General features: G+C 36.8%; 1 protein-coding gene across 7 annotated transcripts in view; it reads left to right on the top strand.

Moving 5' to 3' along the window:
• The window catches only part of ALMS1 (ALMS1 centrosome and basal body associated protein), a 167,493-nt gene that overhangs the window by 48,880 nt on the left and 95,390 nt on the right, over positions 1 to 23,223 (top strand). For all 7 annotated transcript variants that reach the window (XM_053925860.1, XM_053925856.1, XM_053925859.1 and 4 more), the window contains 2 exons: positions 1,066 to 7,227; positions 8,262 to 8,386. In XM_053925860.1, coding sequence (XP_053781835.1) covers positions 1,066 to 7,227; positions 8,262 to 8,386 — 6,287 coding nt within the window. The remainder of the gene's footprint in view (positions 1 to 1,065; positions 7,228 to 8,261; positions 8,387 to 23,223) is intronic.

Raw genomic sequence — 23,223 nt, 5'->3', positions numbered from 1 at the left:
TGTAGGCTTTGTGTTTATCTCTCCTACTTTCTCCATCTATAATAATGACTGGCCCATAGTGAACATCTGGGGTTTTTTTAATGAACAAATGAGTAAATGCATTACTTATAAAATCTTGTCATTGCTATTACAGTCATTTACTTTCTACTGCCACTTAGAACTATTTTTTATTTAGAAATACTGTGTTTTACAACACAAACATGGAACATTTCTGTTGTTACAGAAAATTCAGTTAGTACTGCTTACAGTTTTGCGTCCCCCTTCCCACCCAGAACTTATATTTCTGCAATACAACTCTGACTATATATGCCATATAGAATTAAGTTCAACAGGATTTACAGTTTCTTTTAGAGGATTTACAGTTTCAGATAGTTAAAAATACATGTCTTATTATGGGTGCAGTTATTAGCATAGCATTGCATTGCCCTTGTATTACTTGAAAGAAAGGCAACCTATGAAAATAAGCTGATGATCCTTTGCTCTGCCATGGAATTAAATATTTTGTCTTGGTTGAGGAATGTCATATCTTATGCCAGCATATATGACACAGTAGCAGGGTACCTTGTTCACTTATAAGTAGTGTGAAATCAAATCCCAAAGTAGACAGCATTTTCATACCATGTTGAAAATTCTTTAAAAATCACCTAAAGATTTGCATAATATTTTACAAAATGGCTGTACTGATACTTTTTAATTTTAATTTTTTAGAGGAAGAGTCTTATATGTGCCCTGACTGGGGTTTGAACCACAACCTTGTATCTAGAAGATACATCAGTAACCAAATTAGCTACCTGGCCGGGGCCTATACTGCTGTTTTTAATCTTTTGTTCTGTAGTTGAATATTTAAATTATTTAGACATTAGATTGCTGCCTTAAAAGACTTTGTAATAAATATCTTTGAGTGTAAATATTTGTGTCTTTTGATGACTTTATGTAGGGTTCCCTTCTAGAGTGTAAAGTCCCAAGGAGGGCATGCTTCCTTTCTTTTAGTGAATAAAAGAAATACTTTTTAATTCAAAAAATATATACTATCATCAGTATTAAGAAATTTCTTTTTTTTTTTAGGAGATATTTCTGAAGGAAGCATAACTGAAATTACTCAATCCAACTTGAAGGCAGGCATCACTACCACTTCTGGAGATTCAGATATTGGATCTTATTTACCCCTGACCCCTGAGGACTTTCCTCAGTTGGTTGTAAGATCTTCTGTGGAGAATACTCTTCATCTACATACTGACAGTCTTAACAAACAGATACTGGCAGATGGTCATGTAACTGAAGAGGCACTAAAAGGTTTAGCTATTCCTGAACTAGCTGACCAGAAGACTGGGATATCAACACTACCCTCTAGTTCCTATTCATTAAGAGAGAAGCCCAGTATTTTCTACCCACAGCCCTTGAGAGAGAATCTGACTGAAGGGGCTCTAACAGTTTCAGCTATTCCTGGACCTGCTGACCAGAAAACCAGCCTATCTACAGTCCCTCCGAGTTCCTACTTACTTGGAGAAAAGCACAGTATCTTCTCCCAACAGGCATTGCCAGATAGTGATCAAACCGAAGAAGCTTCAAAAGTTCCAGCTGTTCTTGGTCCCACTGACCAGAAGAGTGAGAAAACAACAGTACCTTCTAGTTCCTTTTCACACAGAGAGAGGCATGCTGTTTTCTCTCAGCAACAACTGCCGGACAGTCATCTAACTGAACAGACTGCGAAAGTTTTAGCCACTGCTAGACAAGCTGATCAAGTGACTGTGATACCAACAGCATCATCTACTTTATACTCACATGCAGAGAAGCCCCATATTTTCTTTCGACAGGCATTGCCAGGAAGTCATCTAACTGAACAGGCTCTGAAAGTTTCAGCTCCTCCTGGATCCACTGAGCAGAAAACAGGGATACCAACAGTGTCCTCTACTTCTTACCCACATAGAGAGAAGCCCAGTCCTCTCTACCAGCAAGAGTTGCCAGAGACTCATCTACCTGAACAGTCTCAGCAAGCTGCAGCTGTTTCTGGATTTGCTGACCAGGAAGCTGGGATACCAACAGGAACCTCTACTTCTTACTCACATGGAGAGAAACCCCTCACTTTCCATCAACAGACATTGCCAGCAAGTCATCTAACTGAACAGGCTCTGAAAGTTTCAAGTCCTCCTGGATCCACTGAGCAGAAAACAGGGATACCAACAGTGTCCTCTACTGCTTACCCACATAGAGGGAAGCCCAGTTCTTTCTACCAGCAAGAGTTACCAGAGAGTCATCTACCTGAACAGTCTCAGCAAGCTGCAGCTGTTTCTATATTCACTGACCAGAAAGCTGGGATACCAACAGGAACCTCTACTTCTTACTCACATGGAGAGAAACCCCTTATTTTCTATCAACAGACACTGCCAGGAAGTCATCTAACTGAACAGGCTCTGAAAGTTTCAGCTCCTCCTGGATCCACTGAGCAGAAAACAGGGATACCAACAGTGTCCTCTTCTTCTTACCCACATAGAGGGAAGCCCAGTTCTTTCTACCAGCAAGAGTTGCCAGAGAGTCATCTACCTGAACAGTCTCAGCAAGATGCAGCTGTTTCTGGATTTGCTGACCAGAAAGCTGGGATACCAACAGGAACCTCTACTTCTTACTCACATGGAGAGAAACCCCTTATTTTCTATCAACAGACATTGCCAGGAAGTCATCTCACTGAACAGGCTCTGAAAGTTTCAGCTGTTCCTGGATCCACTGAGCAGAAAACAGGGATACCAACAGTGTCCTCTTCTTCTTACCCACATAGAGGGAAGCCCAGTCCTTTCTACCAGCAAGAGTTGCCAGAGAGTCATCTACCTGAACAGTCTCAGCAAGATGCAGCTGTTTCTATATCCACTGACCAGAAAGCTGGGATACCAACAGGAACCTCTACTTCTTACTCACATGGAGAGAAACCCCTTATTTTCTATCAACAGACATTGCCAGGAAGTCATCTAACTGAACAGGCTCTGAAAGTTTCGGCTGCTCCTGGATCCACTGAGCAGAAAACAGGGATACCAACAGTGTCCTCTACTGCTTACCCACATAGAGGGAAGCCCAGTTCTTTCTACCAGCAAGAGTTGCCAGAGAGTCATCTACCTGAACAGTCTCAGCAAGCTGCAGCTGTTTCTATATCCACTGACCAGAAAGCTGGGGTACCAACAGGAACCTCTACTTCTTACTCACATGGAGAGAAACCCCTTATTTTCTATCAACAGACATTGCTAGGAAGTCATCTCACTGAACAGGCTCTGAAAGTTTCAGCTCCTCCTGGACTTGCTGATCAGAGGAGTGGAATACCAACAGTGTCCTCTACTTCTTACTCACATACAGAGAAGCCCAATATTATCTACCAACAGGAGTTGCCAGTTAGTCATTTAACTAAAGAGGCTCAGAAAGTTCCAGCTGTCCCTGGACCAGCTCAACAGAAAACTGGGTTACCAGTAATGCCTCCTACTTCCTACTCACATAGAGGGAAGACCATTTTTTTCTCTCAGCAGGAGTTTCCAGATAGTCATCTAATCAAAGAGGCTCTAAAAGTTTCATCTGTCCTGGGACCAGCTGAGCAGAACACTGGGATACCATCAGGATCCTCTGGGTCCTACTCATTTGAAGAGAAGCCCAGTGTTTTTTATCAGCAGACATTACCAGATAGTCATCTGACTGAAGAGTCTCTGAAAGTTTCATCTGTTCCTGGTGACCAGAAGACTGGTATACTAACAATACCCTCTAGTTCCAACTCACATAGAGAGAAGCCCAGTATTTCCTACGAACAGGAATTGCCAGACAGTCATTTAACTGAACAGGCTCAGAAAGTTTCAACTGTTCCTGGAACAGCTGAACAGAAGACTGGGATACCAACGATAACCTCTACTTCTTACTCTCGTAGAGAGAAACCCTTTATTTTCAATGCACAGGGCTTGCCAGACAGTCATCTACCTGAAGATGCTCTGAAAGTTAAAGCTGTTCCTGGACTAGCTGACCAGAAGGCTGGGTTGCCATCAGAACCTTCTGGTTCCTACTCACATAGAGACAAGCCCATTATTTTTTATCCACAGGACTTACCAGACACTCATCTCACTGAAGAGGCCCTGAAAGTTCCCACCATTTCTGGACCAGCTGATCAGAGGACTGGGATACCAGAAGTACCCTCTACTTCCTATCCACATGGAGAGAAGCATATTTTTATCTCACCACAGGCCTTGCCAGACAGTCACCTACATGAAGAGGCTCTAAAAGTTTCTACTATTTCTGGACCAGCTAACCAGAAGATTGGGTTTCCATCAGAACCTTCTAGTTCCTACTCACATAGGGAAAAGCCCATTATTTTCTACCCACAGGGCTTGCCAGACAGTCATTTACCTGACGAGGCTCTGAAAGTTACAGCTGTTCCTGGACCAGCTGACCAGAAGACTGGGATACCATCAGAACCTTCTGGTTCCTACTCACACAGAGAAAAGCCCGTTATTTTCTACCCACAGGGCTTGCCAGACAGTCATTTACCTGAAGAGGCTCTGAAAGTTACAGCTGTTCCTGGACCAGCTGACCAGAAGACTGGGATACCATCAGAACCTTCTGGTTCCTACTCACACAGAGAAAAGTCCAGTATTTTCTACCAACAAGAGTTGCCAGATAGTCATCTAACTGAAGAGGCTCCAAAAGTTTCAGCTGTTCCTGGAACAGGTGATCAGAAGACTGGAATACCAACAGTACCTACAAGTGCCTACTCAGTTGGAGGGAAGTCCATTAATTTTTACCAACAGGCCTTACCAGACAGACATATCACAGAAGAGGTTCTGAATGTTTCAGCTTCTCCTGAACCAGCTGAACAGAAGACTGGGTTACCTACAGTATCCTCTACTTCCTATTCTCAAAGAGAGAAGCCCTTTATTTTCTACCCACAGGCCTTGCCAGATAATCAGCTAACTGAACAGGCCTTCAAAATTTCTGCTGTTCCTCTACCAGGTGACCAGAATACCAGAAAACCAACAGCAATTTCTACTTCTTACTCACATAGAGAAAAGCCTATTATTTCTTACCAACAGGAGTTGCCAGGTAGTCATCTAACTGAAGAGGCTCTGAAAGGTTCAGGTGTTCTTGGAACAGCTGACCAGAAGACTGGGATACCTATAATACCATCTAATTCCTATTCATATAGAGAGAAGCCCATCAGTTCTTACAAGCAAGATCTTACTCAAGTGGCTTTAAAAGTTTTAGGGGGTTTCAGACCAGCTGGACAGAAAACTGGGATACCAGTAGTAACCTCTACTTCTTACTCTCATGAAGAGAAGCCCATCATTTCTTACCAGCAAGAGCTGCCAGATCATAATGAAGATGCTTCAAAACTTTTAGCAGTTCCTGGAGCAGCTGACCAGAAGACTGATACACAAATTGTGCCTCCTTCTTCCTATTCACATAGAGAGAGCTCCATCTCTTCTTACCCGAAGGACTTGCCAGATATTACTGAAAAAACTTTGGAAGTTTCAACTGTTGCTGGACCAACTGAACAGAAGACTGGAATACGAATAATCCCCTCAGGTTCCTACTCATACAGAGAGAAGGGCAGTACTTTTTACCAGCATGAGTTGCCAGATACTACTGAAGAAGCGTTAAAAGTTTTTGTTGTTCCTGTACCAGCTGGCCAGAAGACTGAGATATCAGCAGGACCTTCTAGTTCTTACTCCCTTGAAGAGAAACCCAAGATTTCAACTGTAGTTTTACCAGATGACCAGAAGACTGAGTTACCAACAGCTTCCTCTACTTCCTACTCACATAGAGAGAAGCCCAAGAATTTAACTGTGATTGGACCAGATGACCAGAAGACTCCGTTACTGACAGTTTTTCGTAATTCTTATTCTCAGAAAGTAAAACCTAGCATTTTCTTTAAACAGCATTTGCCAGGTGGACATCGTAGTGAAGATATCCTGAAGGCTTCATCTGTTCCTGAACCAACTGACGTGAATTCTGGGATACCTACTTCTAGTTCCTATTCAAACAGAGAGAAATCTAACATTTTATCTGCACAGGAATTGCCAGAGAAACATCTAACTGAAGATGTACTGAAGGTATCAACAATTCTAGAACCAGATAACCAGAAAACTGTGTTACCAACAGCTCCTCCTCGTTTTTTTTCACACAGAGAAAAACCAAATATATTCTATCAACAGGATTTGCCAGATAGACGTCTAACTGAAGATTCCCTGAAGTTCTCAAGTGGTCTTGGGCCAGCTGATCAGATTACTGGGTTATCAACAGTTCACTCTGGTACTTATTCACATAGTGAGAAGCACAAACTTGTTTCAGACCATGTCCAAAAGCTAATAGATAATTTGGATTCTTCTAACTCTAGTATTATCTCAAACAATATGCCTTTAAATTCTCAAGCTGATTATAGAGTTGTAGTAAATAAGACAGAACCTTCAGGTTTTGAAGATGTTGGCTCTGAGGAAATCCAATATACAGATAATAGTTCTAAAACTCTTAAACAGATTCAGACACTTTTAATGGAGGCAGAAAATATAGCACTGAAGCGATGCAATTTTCCTGCTCCCCTTGTACCTTTCAGAGATGTTAGTGATATTTCCTTTATTCAATCTAAGAAGGTTGTTTGCTTCAAAGAACCCTGTACACCTGATGAATCCAATGTTGATTTGCCTCTGAGAAAGCCATTCACAGAGGAGAACCCAAGCAGCAAGTACATACAGAAGGATATTAACACAGAGACGAATCTGAAATGCCAGCGAGGCATTGAAAATTGGGAGTTTATTAGTTCAACTACAGTTAGAAGTCCTATACAAGAAGCAGAAAACAAAGCTAGAGTGGCATTAGATGAAACCCTTAGGCAATATAAAGCAGCCAGATCTGTGATGAGATCTGAACCTGATGGGTGCAGTGGAACCTTCAGAAATAAAATTCTTATCCCTATGATGACTATCATAAAAAGTGATTCAAGTAGTGATGCAAGTTCCTGCTCATGGGACAGTAATTCCCTAGAGTCAGTTTCTGATGTTCTACTAAACTTACTTCCATACGCTTCACCGAAGACAAGCATGACAGATAGCAGAGAGGAAGAGTGCGTGTCAGAGAGTGATGATGGCGGTGGTAGTGTAGATTCACTGGCTGCACATGTGAAAAACCTTCTGAAATGTGAATCCTCATTGAATCATGCTAAGCAAATACTCAGAAATGCAGAGGAAGAGGAATGCCGGGTACGTGCACGAGGTAGGAACTGATAATTTGTTATAAAGGCAGGTGAACATTGTAGTTTAATAATTGTAGTTTAATTTATTTAAAGTTAAGTGTTTGGCATTCTAAATTTATTTTCTTGTAGAACAGTTAGGATGATTACATCTTCTACGGCAATCCAGAATAAGCCCATTTAACTAATAATGTAGCTAGATGACAACATTAATAATAATAATGCTAGTCTGGTTTAAGGTCTCAGGAAAAGTAAGTTCTGATGTCTGAAGGAGGGTAAGGAGCTTGAGTCTTCCTAAAGCTCTCATTTTTCTCTGATCCTCCCATTATAATACCCTTATTTTGGAGACAGGAAAAAATATCGGTTTGCTCTGCTCTAAATTACTTTGTATCATAAAACCACATATACTTTCTCATCCTCTTTGCTGATAAAATTCTTGGAGCAGATCTTAGGTAGACATTGGAAAAAACTAATTAAGGTATTTTACACTAGGACTTGGGTTAGAGTTGCAAAAAAGAATATTAATCCTTTTAATGTCTAATAGTAGAATTCTGTTAAAAATATTTAGGGCAATGTGGAGAATATATTATAAAGTACAACTTATAAGCAATAGATGCCTATCTGGGAATCTCTTCCTTGAGATTATCTTCCTAAACTATTCCTTTAATCACTTAGGCATATTTTGATTCTCAAACTCCCAAGTTTTGTTTATTTTAGAATATAAGCTCTTATGGAAGTGGAAGTAACTGTAGCAGGAGCTAATGGGGAAGGCGAAGGGACTGTCCTGATTAGAAGAAAGATTGTGATAAAAATGATTGAATACCATATTTAAAGAAGCCTCTTTGGAGAAAAGTCTGTAGAATGTGTTTTTCAAAAATCAGACTTTTCAATGAAATGATCTCTCAACTATTAATAGTTTGTCATATAATTTAGAGCACTCACTTTTGATAAGCACATGTTAGGCATTATAGTAGATGTAATGATGATCTGTGCTCTTAAAATGACTGTATCACTTTGTGCATTGTATTATCTCAGGTGTTTTATGCTTTCTCTACAGCCTGGAATCTGAAGTTTAATATGGCTCACGAGTGTGGCTACTCCATTTCAGAATTAAATGAAGATGACAGGAGAAAAGTAGAAGAGATCAAAGCAAAGTTGTTTAGTCAAGATGACTTATCCAAGGTATAAAAAAAATGTAGAAATGAAGAGAAAATGTAAAAGAAAGGGGAGTAGAATTTAGATCTCCTACCTCGGCTTTCATGACTCTAGTGGAGTCACTGGTAGTATTTGGCTTAAAGTGTTAGGAGTCTTAATTCTTCAAAAGTGAAGATTAAGAATTAGATTCTGTAAGTTTTTATTAATTTCAAATTCATCTATTGAAAGCAAACAAGCAAAATATAACCAGAGACATTGAAATAAAAAACAAACTGACAGTAACCAGAGGAGACGGGGGAAGGGATAATGGGGGAAAAGGAGAAGGTCCATCAAGGAACATGTATAAAGGACACATGGACAAAGCCAAAGGAGGTAGGTTCGAGGGTGGGAGGTGGGGTTGGGTGGGGTGGAGGGCCATGGTGGGGTGAAAATGGAAACAGCTGTACTTGAATAACAATTAAAAAAAATTACCTCCTTTGGAAAATAAGAATAGATTTGTTTTATCAATATATTGTTGTCAATCTTATTTTCTCTTGAGGATGATATCTTGAGATGCAGATAAAGTCCAGCTATTTTCAGATATATATTTTCTGCTTAGGAACACAGAACTATAACAGCCTGTGTATAAATCACTTTTACTTTTTTAAAATTTTATTTACTTTTTAGAGAGAGGGGAAGGGAGGGAGAGAGAGAGGGAGAGACATCATTTGGTTGCCTCTCTCATTCACCCCAACAAGGGACTGGGTCTGCAACCCAGACATGTGCCCTGACCCAGAATTGAATAGGTGGCCTTTCCCTTTGAGGAATGACGCCCAGCCAACTGGGCCTCACCTGCTAGGGCTTACTTTCTTTTTAACAGTACTTATTTTCCTTCCATTGTGAACTGTTTCATGCATAGAAAAGAAGATATGAAACATATATAAGGAATAAAGTAAAGTTAATCCCTGCATGTCAGCCATACATCTTGAGAAATAGAATGTTATCAAATGACACTGAAGTCCTGTGTGTCCCCTTCCCCAGTCATAACTCTTACTCCTTATTTTGACATGTATTGATTTTATTTTTTTTAAAGATCTTACTTATTTATTCTAGAGAGGGGAAAGGAAGGGAGAAAGAGAGGGAGAGAAACACCAACATGCGGTTGCCTCCCACTCAGCCCCTACTGGAGACTTGGCCTGCAACCCAGGCATGTGCCCCAGACTGGGAATCGAACCTGCGACCCTTTGGTTCACAGGCCAGTACTCAATCCACTGAGCCACACCAGCCAGGGGACATGTATTGATTTTCTTGCTGTTCAGTATGGTTATGAACTCTATAATAGATGGAATTAATATAGTATGTATTCCGAGAATTGTGTTTTTCATATAGTCTTAGGTTTTCGAGATTCTTCTATGTAGATGTATATAATTTTAGTTTATTTTTTATTTCTGTAAGTATTCAGTGTATGGATATATCATAGTTTATTTATTCTCTTGATAGGGCATTTGGCCCACTATTATGAATAGTAATAGGGTATAATAATACCTGTTTTATAGGATTTGGGTATGGCTTACATGAGATAATATCTATAAAATGCTTAATAGAATGTGTGATATCTAATTAGTGCTCAGTAATTGGCAGCTGTTATTACTCCTGTAAAAATTGATATAGCTATCATATGCATAGACTTTATGGTCTAATTCATACAGTTTCTTAGAATATAGTTCATCAGAGATATGGCATAATTATTTGGCTTAGCAATTTTGGAAAAGTTTTTAAAAGTATAAATTAGATTGGATTTTACGTTTACACATATGCTTATGAAAAACACAATTAACAAATATGGATAATTTGTTGTCATTGTTTAAAAGCACCTATTTCTCCCAATGATCTGCATTTCCTTGTTTCATTACTGATCATAATGCTGATGTTTTCAGACCTCTCAGCAATCAAATTACCTTTCTTTGGGTAGACTCTAGTTTGTTTGTTTTAAGTTGTTGTTCAGTTACAGTTGTCCCACCTTTTTCCCCATTGCTCTCCTCTACCAATCCCCCGCCAGCTCCCACAGTCAGTCCCCTCCCATTGTCCGTGCCTGTGTCTCCTCTATTCATGTTCCTCAACTTGCTCCTTCCTCTTCTTACCCCTGTTATCCCCGTACCCTGGTCATTGTCAGTTCTTTATTTTCATGTCTCTGGTTCTATTTTGCTCGTTTGTTTGTTTTGTTGATTAGGTTCCACTTACAGGTGAGATCATATGGTATTTGTCTTTTACTGCCCAGTTTATTACACTTAGCATAATGCTAGACTCTAATTTTTAAAAGCTATTCTTCTTAAAATATATTGTTTTAAATTACATTAAGCACAAAATTTCACATGTTCTGACTAGCATAAAGTATATGTAGTAATTCTCTTTTAGCTAATGTATTTTTTGATTACTTCTGATTATATCATACTGTGGTGTTTTTAAAAACATGAACTGACCAAATTTCTACTCCCATATCTTGTGCATATAATTTTTTTAAATTGTGCTGTATTTCTTCTTATTTATTTTATGTCAATGTTCAAGACTATTGGAATGATACTGAGTTTCAGTTAGGTCTTCTGTTATATTAAATATCCTTCCATCTTAATGACATTTATGTAACTATTTTTGTCCATATATTTGATAAAAATGTTCACTAAGTCATTGGGGAAAAGGATAAAACTTTTTTAATAAGATTTTCTGACAACTGGGGTTAAACACTTCACTATTCACCATTTTATATTTGACTTCCTTCAATTTGTTGAGTGATTATGAACTCCAGTTTGTCTGGTATGACTTGTTCGTATTGGCCACAACTGTGTGTATTTTTTGGATGCTTCTTTTTAAACTTAAATATATGACTATTCCCCTTAAAACTACTCTAGAAGTATAATTTTATATGGTCATGTAATATTTCATAATATGAATATAACACTTTAATCCTTCCCCTAATGTTCGAAATTTATTCATTATTCTAAAAATGCTTATTGGATGCTTAATATGTGCCCGTCTGTTTGCTGAGGATATATCACTGAACAAAATAGAAATTGTTTCCTTTTGAAGCTTACCTTCAAGTGAGAGGGTTCAGATAGCCACCAAATAAATAAGTAAAATATATAATATATCAATTGGTAGGATGCCAGGGAAACAAAGCAGAATAGTCAAGGAAGGACCTGAGAAGGAAATACTGGATCAACTTTCTAAAGAAGGTGAGAAAATAAGCCATTTGGGTATCTGAAGCCATCATTAGCAAGAGCATTCCAGACAGAAATAGCATGTGCTAAGTCCCTGAGGTTAGAGTGTGCCTGGTGTGTTAAAGAATAGTAAGGAGACCAGTGTGGTTAGGGAGAGACTGAAAGAGGGAAGACTAGATTGTGGAGAGCTCTACTTCTTTTCAGGGGCAGTAAATGTCTCCCAAAGACATATTTTGGAAATTTATGTGGCTCGTTTTGGTCATCATAGTAATGGAGGGTTGCTTCTGGCATATAGTAGATAGGTGTCAGAGATATTAGAAGTTCTACAATACATGGGATAGTCTTACACAATGAAGAATTGTCCCTTGTCACGTACAACTTTTGAATGTCCCTCTAAATATTCATGTATGTGAAAAACCTGTTATAATTATTTCAGTGTTTCATTTTGTTGCCATGTTTCTTTAGGTTCTTTCAGTATAAAAATTTTTCTCTTTGTCCTTATCTTTCATCACTTTGACATTTTTGAAGAGTATAGCCTAATTACTTTGTAGAATGTCCTGCACATTAAATATGTCTGATGTTCTGTCGTGGTTAGATTCAAGTTTGATTTTTCTGTAGGAACACCACAGAAGTGATGATGTGTTTTTCCTGGTGTATTATATCAGGAGATACATTTTGTTGATTTATCCCATTACTGATAATGTTAGCTTGTTCTACTTCAGATGGTATCTTACTAAGATGGTAAATGTTTTCCACTTTAAAGTTATTTTATAAGTGTGTCTCACATATCGATAAGTAATTAACAAATATGAGGGAGAGATACCTTGAGATAATGTAAATATCTTGTTATTAAACTTTTACCTAATTTAGCATCTAATGATGAATTGAACTGAATCATTTATTAATGAGATAGCTATAATTTGAAGATATAAACTTTTTTACTATTCCTTTAACATTACTTGGAAATCTTTAAGTTAGAGGTTTCCATTCTCCAAATACTTATTTATATTAGTTTGGATTCTTGGATATTTCTTTTAGTCAAAGGGTATAATCTATTGCTGTTATGGTTTATTTTGATATCCAAATTATCCCCCTCTGCCAGTGAGAGCCCTTTTAAGCTGGATTCTGTGTATTTTTGGTATGCCACCATTATTCTTGAAGCACTTACTCACTCACTTTTTGGTGGAAGAAGGAATTCTAGGCAGATCTCGTATTTTCTCTTCACCAGCCCCGAAGTCACCATTTCTCTGAGAACTCCTGATTTCCTTTTGGCAGAGACTGGTATTTTGGAACCAAAATCTGTATGCTAGGTGTGCTTATTGACACTGTGACCCCAGTGCTTTTAGACCTTCTTGGCAGATAATTTGTATATACATAATTACTCACACACACACCCTTACCCTCTCTATATGCCATTTTTCTTATTTACCAATATCAAAAACCATGAGAACTATATGATTTTACACTCGTATGTCCAATTCCATTCCAGTACCATAGGATTATTCTAGCCTTTCTCCTTTTTATATTTTTAATTCACTTCTCTGATAGTGAGAAACCCAGCTCCCATTATCCTTAATATATTTACTTATTTGCTTAAACTGTCCTGAATGTTTCTCCCTAAACCGCAGTGATCATGGTGGCTGTAACAGGTTGGTTTCTTTCACAGTCCTAAGTCCTACTCCCAGCACATAGGTTTTATGTGTAATTACATTATTATCAACCATATCAAGTATTTTTAAATTTCCACTATGATTTCTTCCAACAGTGAAAGAAATGATGTATTAGGAGGACATTTTCAATATGCTGAAAGAAAATACCTGTCTACCTAGAATTCTATGCCCCATGAAAATTCCTTTTGAGAATAAAGTAAAACAAAAATGGTTTTAGGCAAAAAGTTTTTCAACATTTAATACTTATTAAAGTAATTCTAAGTGGTGTACCCCAGTCAGATTGTACGAAAATTATCCCAGATGGAAATTTGTGATGTAAGAAGGATTAAGGAGGAAAGGAGGTATTATGTAAATATGTAGATAAATGTAACAAAACTGATTGTATAAAACAAATACAATAGGATTTTCAGGGCTGAGATAAAACATGTTCTAAAATTACATGACAGTGTCATTTTAGATTGGAAGCTATATAAATGGATTTAAATTGTTCTGAGTTTCTTAACTTCAAGAGAAAGATGGATACATTATTTACTTTAGATTGTTAAGTAATGTGTTATGATTTCTAGGGTACTATATCCCCTCTATCCTTCTCAAAAATTAATTTGAGATGAGTCATAGACATTAATGTGAAAGGTAAAATAAAGCTTCTTGAAGAAAATCTCTTAAATGATCTTAAGTAGGATACAAAAAAGCATTAACCACAAAAGATTGATAACTTGCTGTTCATGAAAATTAAAAACATTTGGTCATTAGAGGTACAATGAAAAGTGGAAAGTCAAACCATAGAGTCGAAGAGAGTATTTGCAATACATAAATTTGACAAAAGACTAAACTCCAGAATATATTTTAAAAACTCCTAGAAATCACTTCTTCTCCAGAGTTTTCCATGGTTACCTCACAAGTGAAGATACCCAGGTGGCCAATAAACATTGGTAAAGATTCTCAGTGCAATTACTTGTTAGAATAATGCAAATTAAAAATGGGACAACTGTAATAGCATAATCAATAAAATATATTAAAAGAATAATGCAAATTAAAACTGAGATTCCACTTCATACCAGAGTAACTAAAATTAAAAGGAAAACAATACTAAATATTGGTGAGGTTGTAGAGCAAATGAAATACTTACATAATTCAGATAGGAGGAAAAATTGGTACAGTAGTATTATTTGTTTTTTCAGTATTTTTTAAATGAATTTAATTTCCTTTATTGCAGCAACATTGGTTAATAACATGTAAGTTTCAGGCATACATCATTATAATTCAATCTCTGTATACATTATAGCATGCTCTCCACCAAAAGTCTAGTTTTCATTTGTCACCTTATATTCAACCCCCTTTATTTCACCCTCCCCCAATCTCCTTTCCCTTAGTAAGGGCCTTTCCCTTCTATTGTCTGTGTCTGGGAGTTTGTTTTTGTTTTGTTTTATTTGTTCATTTGTTTCCTTTTTGTTTTATATTACATATGAGGGAAGTCTACAGTTTTCATCCTTTTCTGTCTTTTAGTGTAATACTCTCAAGATCCATCCATGTTATTGCAAATGACAATATTGTATCTTTTTTATGGCTAAGTATTCCATTTGTATGTGTGTATATGTGTATGTGTGTACACCACATCTTCATTCATTCACTGATGAACACGTAAGTTGTTTCTATATTTTGGCTGTTATAAAGCTGTAATGAACATAGAAGAACTACATGTATCTTTTTGATTTAGTGTTTTCATATTCTTTGGATAGATAACCAGAAGAGGAATTGCTGCATCATCTGGTAGTTCTACTTTGAATTCTTTGAGGAACCTTTATAATTTTTTTCATAGTGGCTATACCAGTTTGCAATTCCACCAACTGTGTATGAGGTTTCCCTTTTCTCCACATCCTCAAGACTTGTCACTTTTTACCTTTTTGATAAATAACCATTCTGACTACTGTGAGGTGATATCTTATTGTTAAATGTTTCGATTTGCATTTACTTAACAATTAGTGATGTTGAACATTTTATAATGTGTATGTTGGCCCTCTGTGTGTTTTCCTTAGGAAAATATCTGTTCGTGCTCATTTTTAAATCAGGTGGTTTGTTTTTTTTGTTGAGTTTAATGGGTTCCATATATATTTTGAATAATAACTCATTATTGGAAATATCATTTACAAATATTTTACCATTCTGTTGGTTACCTTTTCATTTTGTTGATGGCATTCTTTGCTGTGCAGAACCTTTTTAGTTTGGTGTTGTCCCATTTGTTTACATTTGTTTTCATTTCCCTTGCCTTTAAAGTCAAATTCACAAAAACTCCACTAAGACCATTGTCCAGAAACTTAGTGCCTATGCTTTCTTCTATGTATTTTTTGTTGCAGGTCTTATATTTAAATATTTAGTCCATTTTGAGTTAATTTTTGTGTATAGTGTATGATAGTGGTCTAATTTCATTCTCTTGCATGTTGCTGTCCAGTTTTCCCAACACTTTTTATTGAAGAGGCTTTTCTTTATCTATTGTATATTCTTGGATCCTTTGTCATAAATTACTTGTCCATATGTGTGTGGGCTTATTTCTGGATTCTCAGTTCTGTGTCATTGTGTGTGTTTTTCTGCCAGTATCATATTGTTTTGATTACTATATGTTCATGGTGTAGTTTGAAATCAGGGAGTATGATACCTTCAGCTTTGGTCTTCTTTCTTAGGGTTGGTTTGGCTCTTCAGGGTCTTTTGTAGTTCCATACAAATTTGAGGGGGATTTTTCTGTTGTTCTATTTCCGTGGAAAATGCCATTGGAATTTTGACAGGTATTGCATTGAATCTGTTAATTGCTTTGAGTATTACGGACATTTTACCAATGTTAATTTTTCCAAGCCATGAACATGGAGTATTTTTCCATTTCTGTCTTCAGTTTATTTCAATAGTATCTTCTTCTTTTCAATGTATAGGTCTTTCACCTCCTTTGTTAAATGTATTTCTAGGTATTATATTCTTTTTGTTGTCATTATAAATGGCATTGTTTTCTTCATTTGTCTTTCTGAAAGTCATTGTTAGTATACAGAAACACAACAGATTTTGTGTATTCATTTTGTATCCTGCAAGTTGACTGTATTTGTTTACTACTTCTGATAGTTTTGGGGAGGAGTCTTTAGGGTTTTCTATATATAAAATCTTATCATATACAAATAGTGACAATTTTATTTCATTTGTAATTGGGAATGCTTTTTATTTCTTTTTCTTGCCTGACTTCTCTGTCTAGGATTTCCAGTACTCTGTTGAACAACAGTGGTATGGTCATTTTTGTTTTGTTCCTGGTCTTAAAGGAAATGCTTTCAGTTTTTCACCATTTAGTGTAAAACATTAGCAGTGGGTTTGTCATATTTAGCCTTTATTATGTTGAGGTGCTTTCCTTCTATACCCATTTTATTAAATTTTTTAAATCATAAATGAATATTGTATCTTGCCATATCTTTTTTTAAAAAAGGATTTTATTTATTTACATTTTTTAGAGAGGGGGAAAGGGAGAGAGAAAGAAAGGGAGAGAAACATCGATGTGAGAGAGAAACATGGATAGGTTGCCTCTCATACGCTCCCTGACTGGGGACTGAACCCATAACCCAGGTATGTGTCCTGACCAGGAATTGAACCAGCAACCTTTCCCTTTGCAGGACAATGCCCAACCAACTGAGCCACACTGGTCAGGGTTTTTGCTGTATGTATTGAGATTGTCATATGATTTTTGTCCTTCATTTTGTTAATGTGGTGTATCATGTTGATTGATTTGCAGATGTTGAAGGATCTTTGCACCCCTAAAATGAATCGCACTTGATTGTGGTGTATGAATTTTTTAATGTATTTTGGTATTTAATTTGCTCATTTTTTATTGGGAATTTTTACATCTATGTTCATCACAGATATTGGCCTGTAATTTTCTATTTTTTGTGTTATCCTTGCCTGTTTTTGCTATCAGGGTAGTGTTTGTATTGTAAAATGAGTTAGGAAGCATTTCCTCCTCTTCAGTTTCTTGGAAGAGTTTGAGAAGGATAAGTATTTAATCTCTAAATGTTTATTAGAACTCACCAGGGGAAGCCATCTGTTTCTGGACTTTTGGATTGGAGAGGTTTTTGATTACCTTTTTCAATTTCCTTGATTACCCTTTCAATTTCCTTAAAAGTAATCAGACAGTTCAGTTTCTATTTCTTCACAATTGTCTCTTTCTTATATTTCTTCAGATTTGGGAAGGTTTTATGATTCCAAAATTTGTTCATTCTAAGTTGTCCAATTTGATGGTAGTATTCTTTTATGATCCTTTCTTTTCCTTGGGTATCTGTTACAATTTTTCTTTTATTTCTCATTGTATTTGAATCTTCTGTTTGAATAATAGAAAATCTTTTATTTGAATCTTTGAAGCTTGATGAGTCAAACTTTTTTGTCACTTTTATCTTTTCAAGAAACAGCTTTTAGTTTCATTAATCTTTTCTGTTGTCTTTTTTGAGTCTCTTGCTTTCATCTTCTCTATATTTATTATTTTCTTTCTCATACAGAATTTGGGCTTTCATTGTTTTGTTTGTTTTGTTTTTCTTTTTAGGTTTAAGGTTAGACTTTATTTGAGATATTTCTTATTTCGTAAGGTAGGTCTATATTGCTATAAATTTTGCTATTGGTACCACTCTTGCTGCATTCCAAGTATTTTTGTATGTTATATTTTCATTTGTCTGTGTGTATCTTTTGAATTCTGCTTTTATTTCTTCATTGTCTCAGTAGTTGTTCAGTAGTGTGTTTTTTAATCACATATTTGTGATTTTTCAAACTTTGTAGTTGATGTCTAGCTTCATACCATTATGGTCAGAAAAGATATTTGATAGGATTTTAGGTTTTTTAAATTTATTGAGACTTGTTTTGTGTCCTAGTGTAGACTATCCATAAGAATTATCCATATGCATTTTAGAAGAATGTGTATTCTGTTGCTTTTGGATAGAAAGTTCTGGAAATATGTATTAAGTTACTCTGGTATATAATGTATCATTTAAAGCCCACTGTTTCCTTTTGATGTTCTCTCTCCATAATACTGGTATAAGTAAGTGTTAAAGTTGCCTATTATTACTGAGATGCTGTTTTTCCTTTTAGGGCTGTTAATGATTGCTTGATATATTTTGGTACTCCTAGGTTGAGTGCATATATATTAATAAATGTTTTATATCTTTGCCATAGATTGTCACCTTTATCATAAAATATCCATCTTTGTCTCCTGTACCTTTTTTTTGTCACCTTTATCATAAAATATCCATCTTTGTCTCCTGTACCTATTTTGTTTCATGAAGTGTGGTTACACTCGCTTTCTTTTGGATACCATTTGCATGAAGTATCATCTTCTGTCCTTTCACTTTGAGCCTGTGTTTGTCTTTGGAACTGAGATGGGTCTCCTGAAGGCAGCATGTAGTTAGGTGCTGTTTATTAATTAATCTAGGTACTCAGTACCTTTGGATAGGTGGGTTCAGTCCTTTTACATTTAGGGTGATTACTGGTGTCATATCCATAAAGTCTAATTTAGCATTGTCTAATAAAGGTAGACATATACTTGCCCTAAGACACTATAGTTTTATTTCTAGTTATGTGCTCAAGTGATATCTTTCCTCAAAAGACAGGGAAAAAATGTAATTAAATAGCCCAAAGCTGAAAACAATGTCAATGTCCATCACAAATAGAATAAATGAATCAACTATAATTTATTCCTACAGTGGAATTCTGCACAGCAATAGAAAAGACTACTGTTTTCTCCACAGCACTGATGGATTTCACATTATGTTTAGCAAAAGATGACACACAGAAGAGTCACACTGAATAATTTCATTTCTATGCAGTTCAGAAACAGGCAAACTACTCTAATGGGGAAGTAAGAGTAGCGGTTACCTCCAGTGGGTTGAGGTGGGTGGTATTGACTGGGAAGAGACATAAGAGGTCTTCTCAGGTGTGGGAGGTATTGTATATTTGGATCTGGGTGGCATTTAAACACATAAAATTATCTGGGTGGCAGGTACATACATATAAAAAATTATCAAGCTGTCACTTCAGATTCATATGCTGTACTGAATATATTTTGTACATTAATGAAAAAGAAACATAGAACAAAAGAGATGTTGAAGTCACAGAAAAAGACCTTTCAATAAGATAACTATTTTTAATGGCAGAAAAAACTAAAAAGTATCAAGGGGTAAGTCTAACAAAAGATATATAAGATCTTTATTGGAGAATATTAAAATTTCTACTGAAAGGAAAGAAGACCTAATTAAATAGAAAGACATTGTATTTATTAATAGCAGGACTTTTTTAAAAAGTTTCAATTACACATGACATTCAATATTTATGTTAGTTTCAGATGTACAGCATAGTGGTTAGACAGTTAGTTACATAATTTACAAAGTGATCTTTCGATAACTCAGGTACCCACTGGGCAACATACATAGTTATTACAATATTATGGACTATATTCCCTGTTCTGAACTTTACTTCCCTGTGACTGTTTTGTAATTACCAATTTGTACATCTTAATCTCTTCACTTTTTTCACCCAGTTCTCCAACTCCTCTCCCCTCCGAAAAACACTAGTTGTTCTCTGTATTCCAAGCCTGTTTCTGATTTGTTTGTGTATTTATATTGTTTTTTAGATTCCACATGTAAGTGAAATCATACGGTATTTGTCTTTCTATGTCTGCCTTCTTTTCTTAACATAATACCCTCTAGGCCTATCCATGCTATCACAGATGGTAAGATTTCATTCTTTTTGTTAATTTTAATATACTTTATTGATTATGCTGTTACAGTTGTCCCATTTTTTTCTCCCCTTTATTCTCCTTCACCCTGTACCCCCCCCACACCATCATTCCTCCAACTTAGTTCATGTCTGTGGGTTGTACATATAAATTCTCTGGCTTCTCCATTTCCCATACTATTTGTAACCTCCCCCTGTCTGTTTTGTACCTACCATTTATGCTTCTTATTCTCTGTACCTTTTCCCCCATTCTCCCGAATCCCCCTCCCCACTGATAACCCTCCATGTGATTTCCATTTCTGTGATTTTGTACCTGTTGTAGTTCTTTGTTTAGTTCCTTTTTGATTTGGGGGTTTGTTTTTTTTTTATGTTCCATTATTGATAGTTGTGAGTTTGTTGTCATTTTACTGTTTGTATTTTTGACCACCTTGTTTTTCTTAGATAAGTCCCTTATTTCTATAATAAGTCCCTCTTATTATATTTCATATAATAAGGGCTGGGTGATGATGAACTCCTTTAACTTGACCTTATCTGGGAAGCACTTTATCTGCCCTTCCATTGTAAATGATAGCTTTGCTGGATAAAGTAATCTTGGATGTAGGTCCTTGCCTTTCATGACTTCAGATACTTCTTTCCAGCCTTTTCTTGCCTGCATGGTTTCTTTTGAGATATCAGCTGATAAGCCTTATGGGCACTCCTTTGTAGGTAACGGTCTCCTTTTCTCTTGCTGCTTTTAAGATTCTCTCTTTATCTTTAATCTTGACTAATGTAATTGATGTACCTCGGTGTGTGCTTCCTTGGGTCCAACTTCTTTGGGACTCTCTGAGCTTCCTGGACTTCCTGAAAGTCTGTTTCCTTCACCAGATTGAGGAAGTTCTCCTTCATTATGTTTTCAAATAAGTTTTCCATTTCTTGCTGCTGTTCTTCTCCTTCTGGCACCCTTATGATTTCGGATGTTGGAACATTTAAAGATATCCTGCAGGTCCCTAAGCTTTTCATTGTTTTGAATTCTCATTTCTTCATTCTGTTCTGGTTGAATGTTTCTTTCTTCCTTCTGGTCCAAATCGTTGATTTGAGTCCTGGTTTCCTTCCCTTCACTGTTGGTTCCCTGTACATTTTCCTTTATTTCACTTTTTATAACCTTCACTTTTTCCTCTATTTTGCCACCATACTCAGTCATGTCTGAGAGCATCCTGATTACCATTGTTTTGAACTCTGCATCTGATAGGTTGGCTATCTCTTCATCACTTAGTTGTATTTTTTCTGGAGCTTTGATCTGTTTTTCTATTTGGGCCATATTTTTTGTCTCAACAGGCCTGTTATGTAGTAAGTGGCAGAGCCTTAGATGTTCACCAGTGTGGAGCAACCCACGTTGCTGTGTTATGGCTCTGTGGAGGGGAGGGGTCTGAGAGGGAGCAATGTTGCTTGCTTAGCTCTTGGCTGTCTTTCAGTCCCTTCCTACACTACCCACAAGTAAATTGGGCCCTTCTGGTGCTGATTCCCAGGTGGGTGGCTTTGTGTATGTTCTAGGACCCTGTGGGTCTCTCCAAGGAGCTCTCCTGTGAGGCTGGGAGTTTATTCTGCTGCCTCAACCCCCACAGGTTTTTTCAGTCAGAGGTTTTTTGGCTTTATTTCCTGGCACTGGAATACCCTGTGTTGCATGGTCTGTCTCATTCCCCAGTTGTTTCTCCTGGTTTATCCTCAGTCCTCTCCACCCCTGCTTCCTGTCCCCACCCCTCCTATTGTTCTGGATGAATGTTTCTTCTTTAACTCCTTATTTGTCAGACTTCCGTACATTTCAATTTTCTGGCCATTCTGGTTATTTTTGTTTTTAAATTTGTTGTCCTTCTTTTGGTTGTGCGAGGAGGCAAAGTCTATTTACCTATGCCTCCATCTTGGCCAAAAGTCAGATTAATTCTTTTGTGATGGCTGAATAACATTCCATTGTATATATGTACCAGCACATTTTTATCCACTCATCTGTTGTTGGGCACTTGAGTTGCTTCCATATCTTGGTTATTATAAATAACATGCAGTGAATATAGGGCTGCATGTGTTTTTTAGAATTAGTGTTTTGGGTTTCTTGGGACATATACCCAGAAGTGGAACTGCTGAGTCATAAGGCAGTTCCATTTTTAAATTTAAGAGGACCCCCCACACTGTTTTTCATAGTCACTGCACCAAACTGCATTCCCACAAACAGGGCACAAGGGTTCTCTTTTCTCTACATCCTCACCAACACTTGTTGGTTGATTTATTGAAGGTAGCCATTCTGACAGGTATGAGGTATATTGGCCATCTTTATGTCCTCTTGTGAGAAGTGTCTGTTCAGGTCTTCTGCCCATTTTTTTTCTTTTTTTCTATTTCCCCATGAAACTAATTTTTCTCATGTTGTGTTAGTATCTTACTCATCTTTCTTTCCTTAAACAGCCAGTGCAGTAGGTAATAGGCCTTTAATAAAGGTTTACATTTTTTAAAATTATTTTTTAATTGTTGTTCAAGTACAGTTGTGTCCGTTTTCACCCCACCATGCCCCCATCCCAACCCATGCCCACCTCCCACCCTTGAATCCACCCTCTTTGGCCTTGCCCATGTGTCCTTCATACACGTTCCTTGATGCCCACCCTCCCCAATGTTGCATTATCCCTTTCCCTCCACCTCTCTGGTTACTGTCAGATTGTTCTTTATTTCAGTGTGTCTGGTTGTATTTTGCTTGCTTGTTTATTTTGTTCATTAGATTCCACATATGAGTGAAATCATATGGTATTTGTCTTTCTCTGACTGGCTTATTTCCTTAGCAAAGTGTTCAATTTGATAACAGGTAGCTTGATACCTCTAATTTTGTTGTTCTTTCTCAAAATCGCTGTCACTCTTTGGGTTCTTTTATGATTCCATGTAATTCTGTGTTTTAGTTCTGTGAAAAATGCCATTGGTACTTTCATAGAATTGCATTGACTCTTTATTCAGGTCATACAAGCTATTTCAGATAATCAAGTCATGGATTTAAAAAATATTTTTTTTGTGTGATAAAATAGTGTCTTCACACTTTTTTGCCTTTTCAAAACTGCCTATAATTTGTTGCGTTTTATAAGGTATGTTTTATGGTGACTGTTCTATGTAAACTTGAGAAGAATGCATATTTTGTTGTTTTTATCTGAAGTTGTTTGTAGATGCCCATTAGATTTAGTTGCTTGATGGAGGTGTTGAGGTCAACCATATCCTTACTGATTTGTTGCCTGATGGATTTGTTCAACTGATA

Source organism: Desmodus rotundus, chromosome 5 (assembly GCF_022682495.2).
Source record: "Desmodus rotundus isolate HL8 chromosome 5, HLdesRot8A.1, whole genome shotgun sequence".
Classification (NCBI taxonomy): Eukaryota; Metazoa; Chordata; class Mammalia; order Chiroptera; family Phyllostomidae; genus Desmodus; species Desmodus rotundus.
The sequence above is the reverse complement of the archived record's forward strand: the minus strand, read 5'-3'. Positions and strand labels throughout refer to the sequence as shown.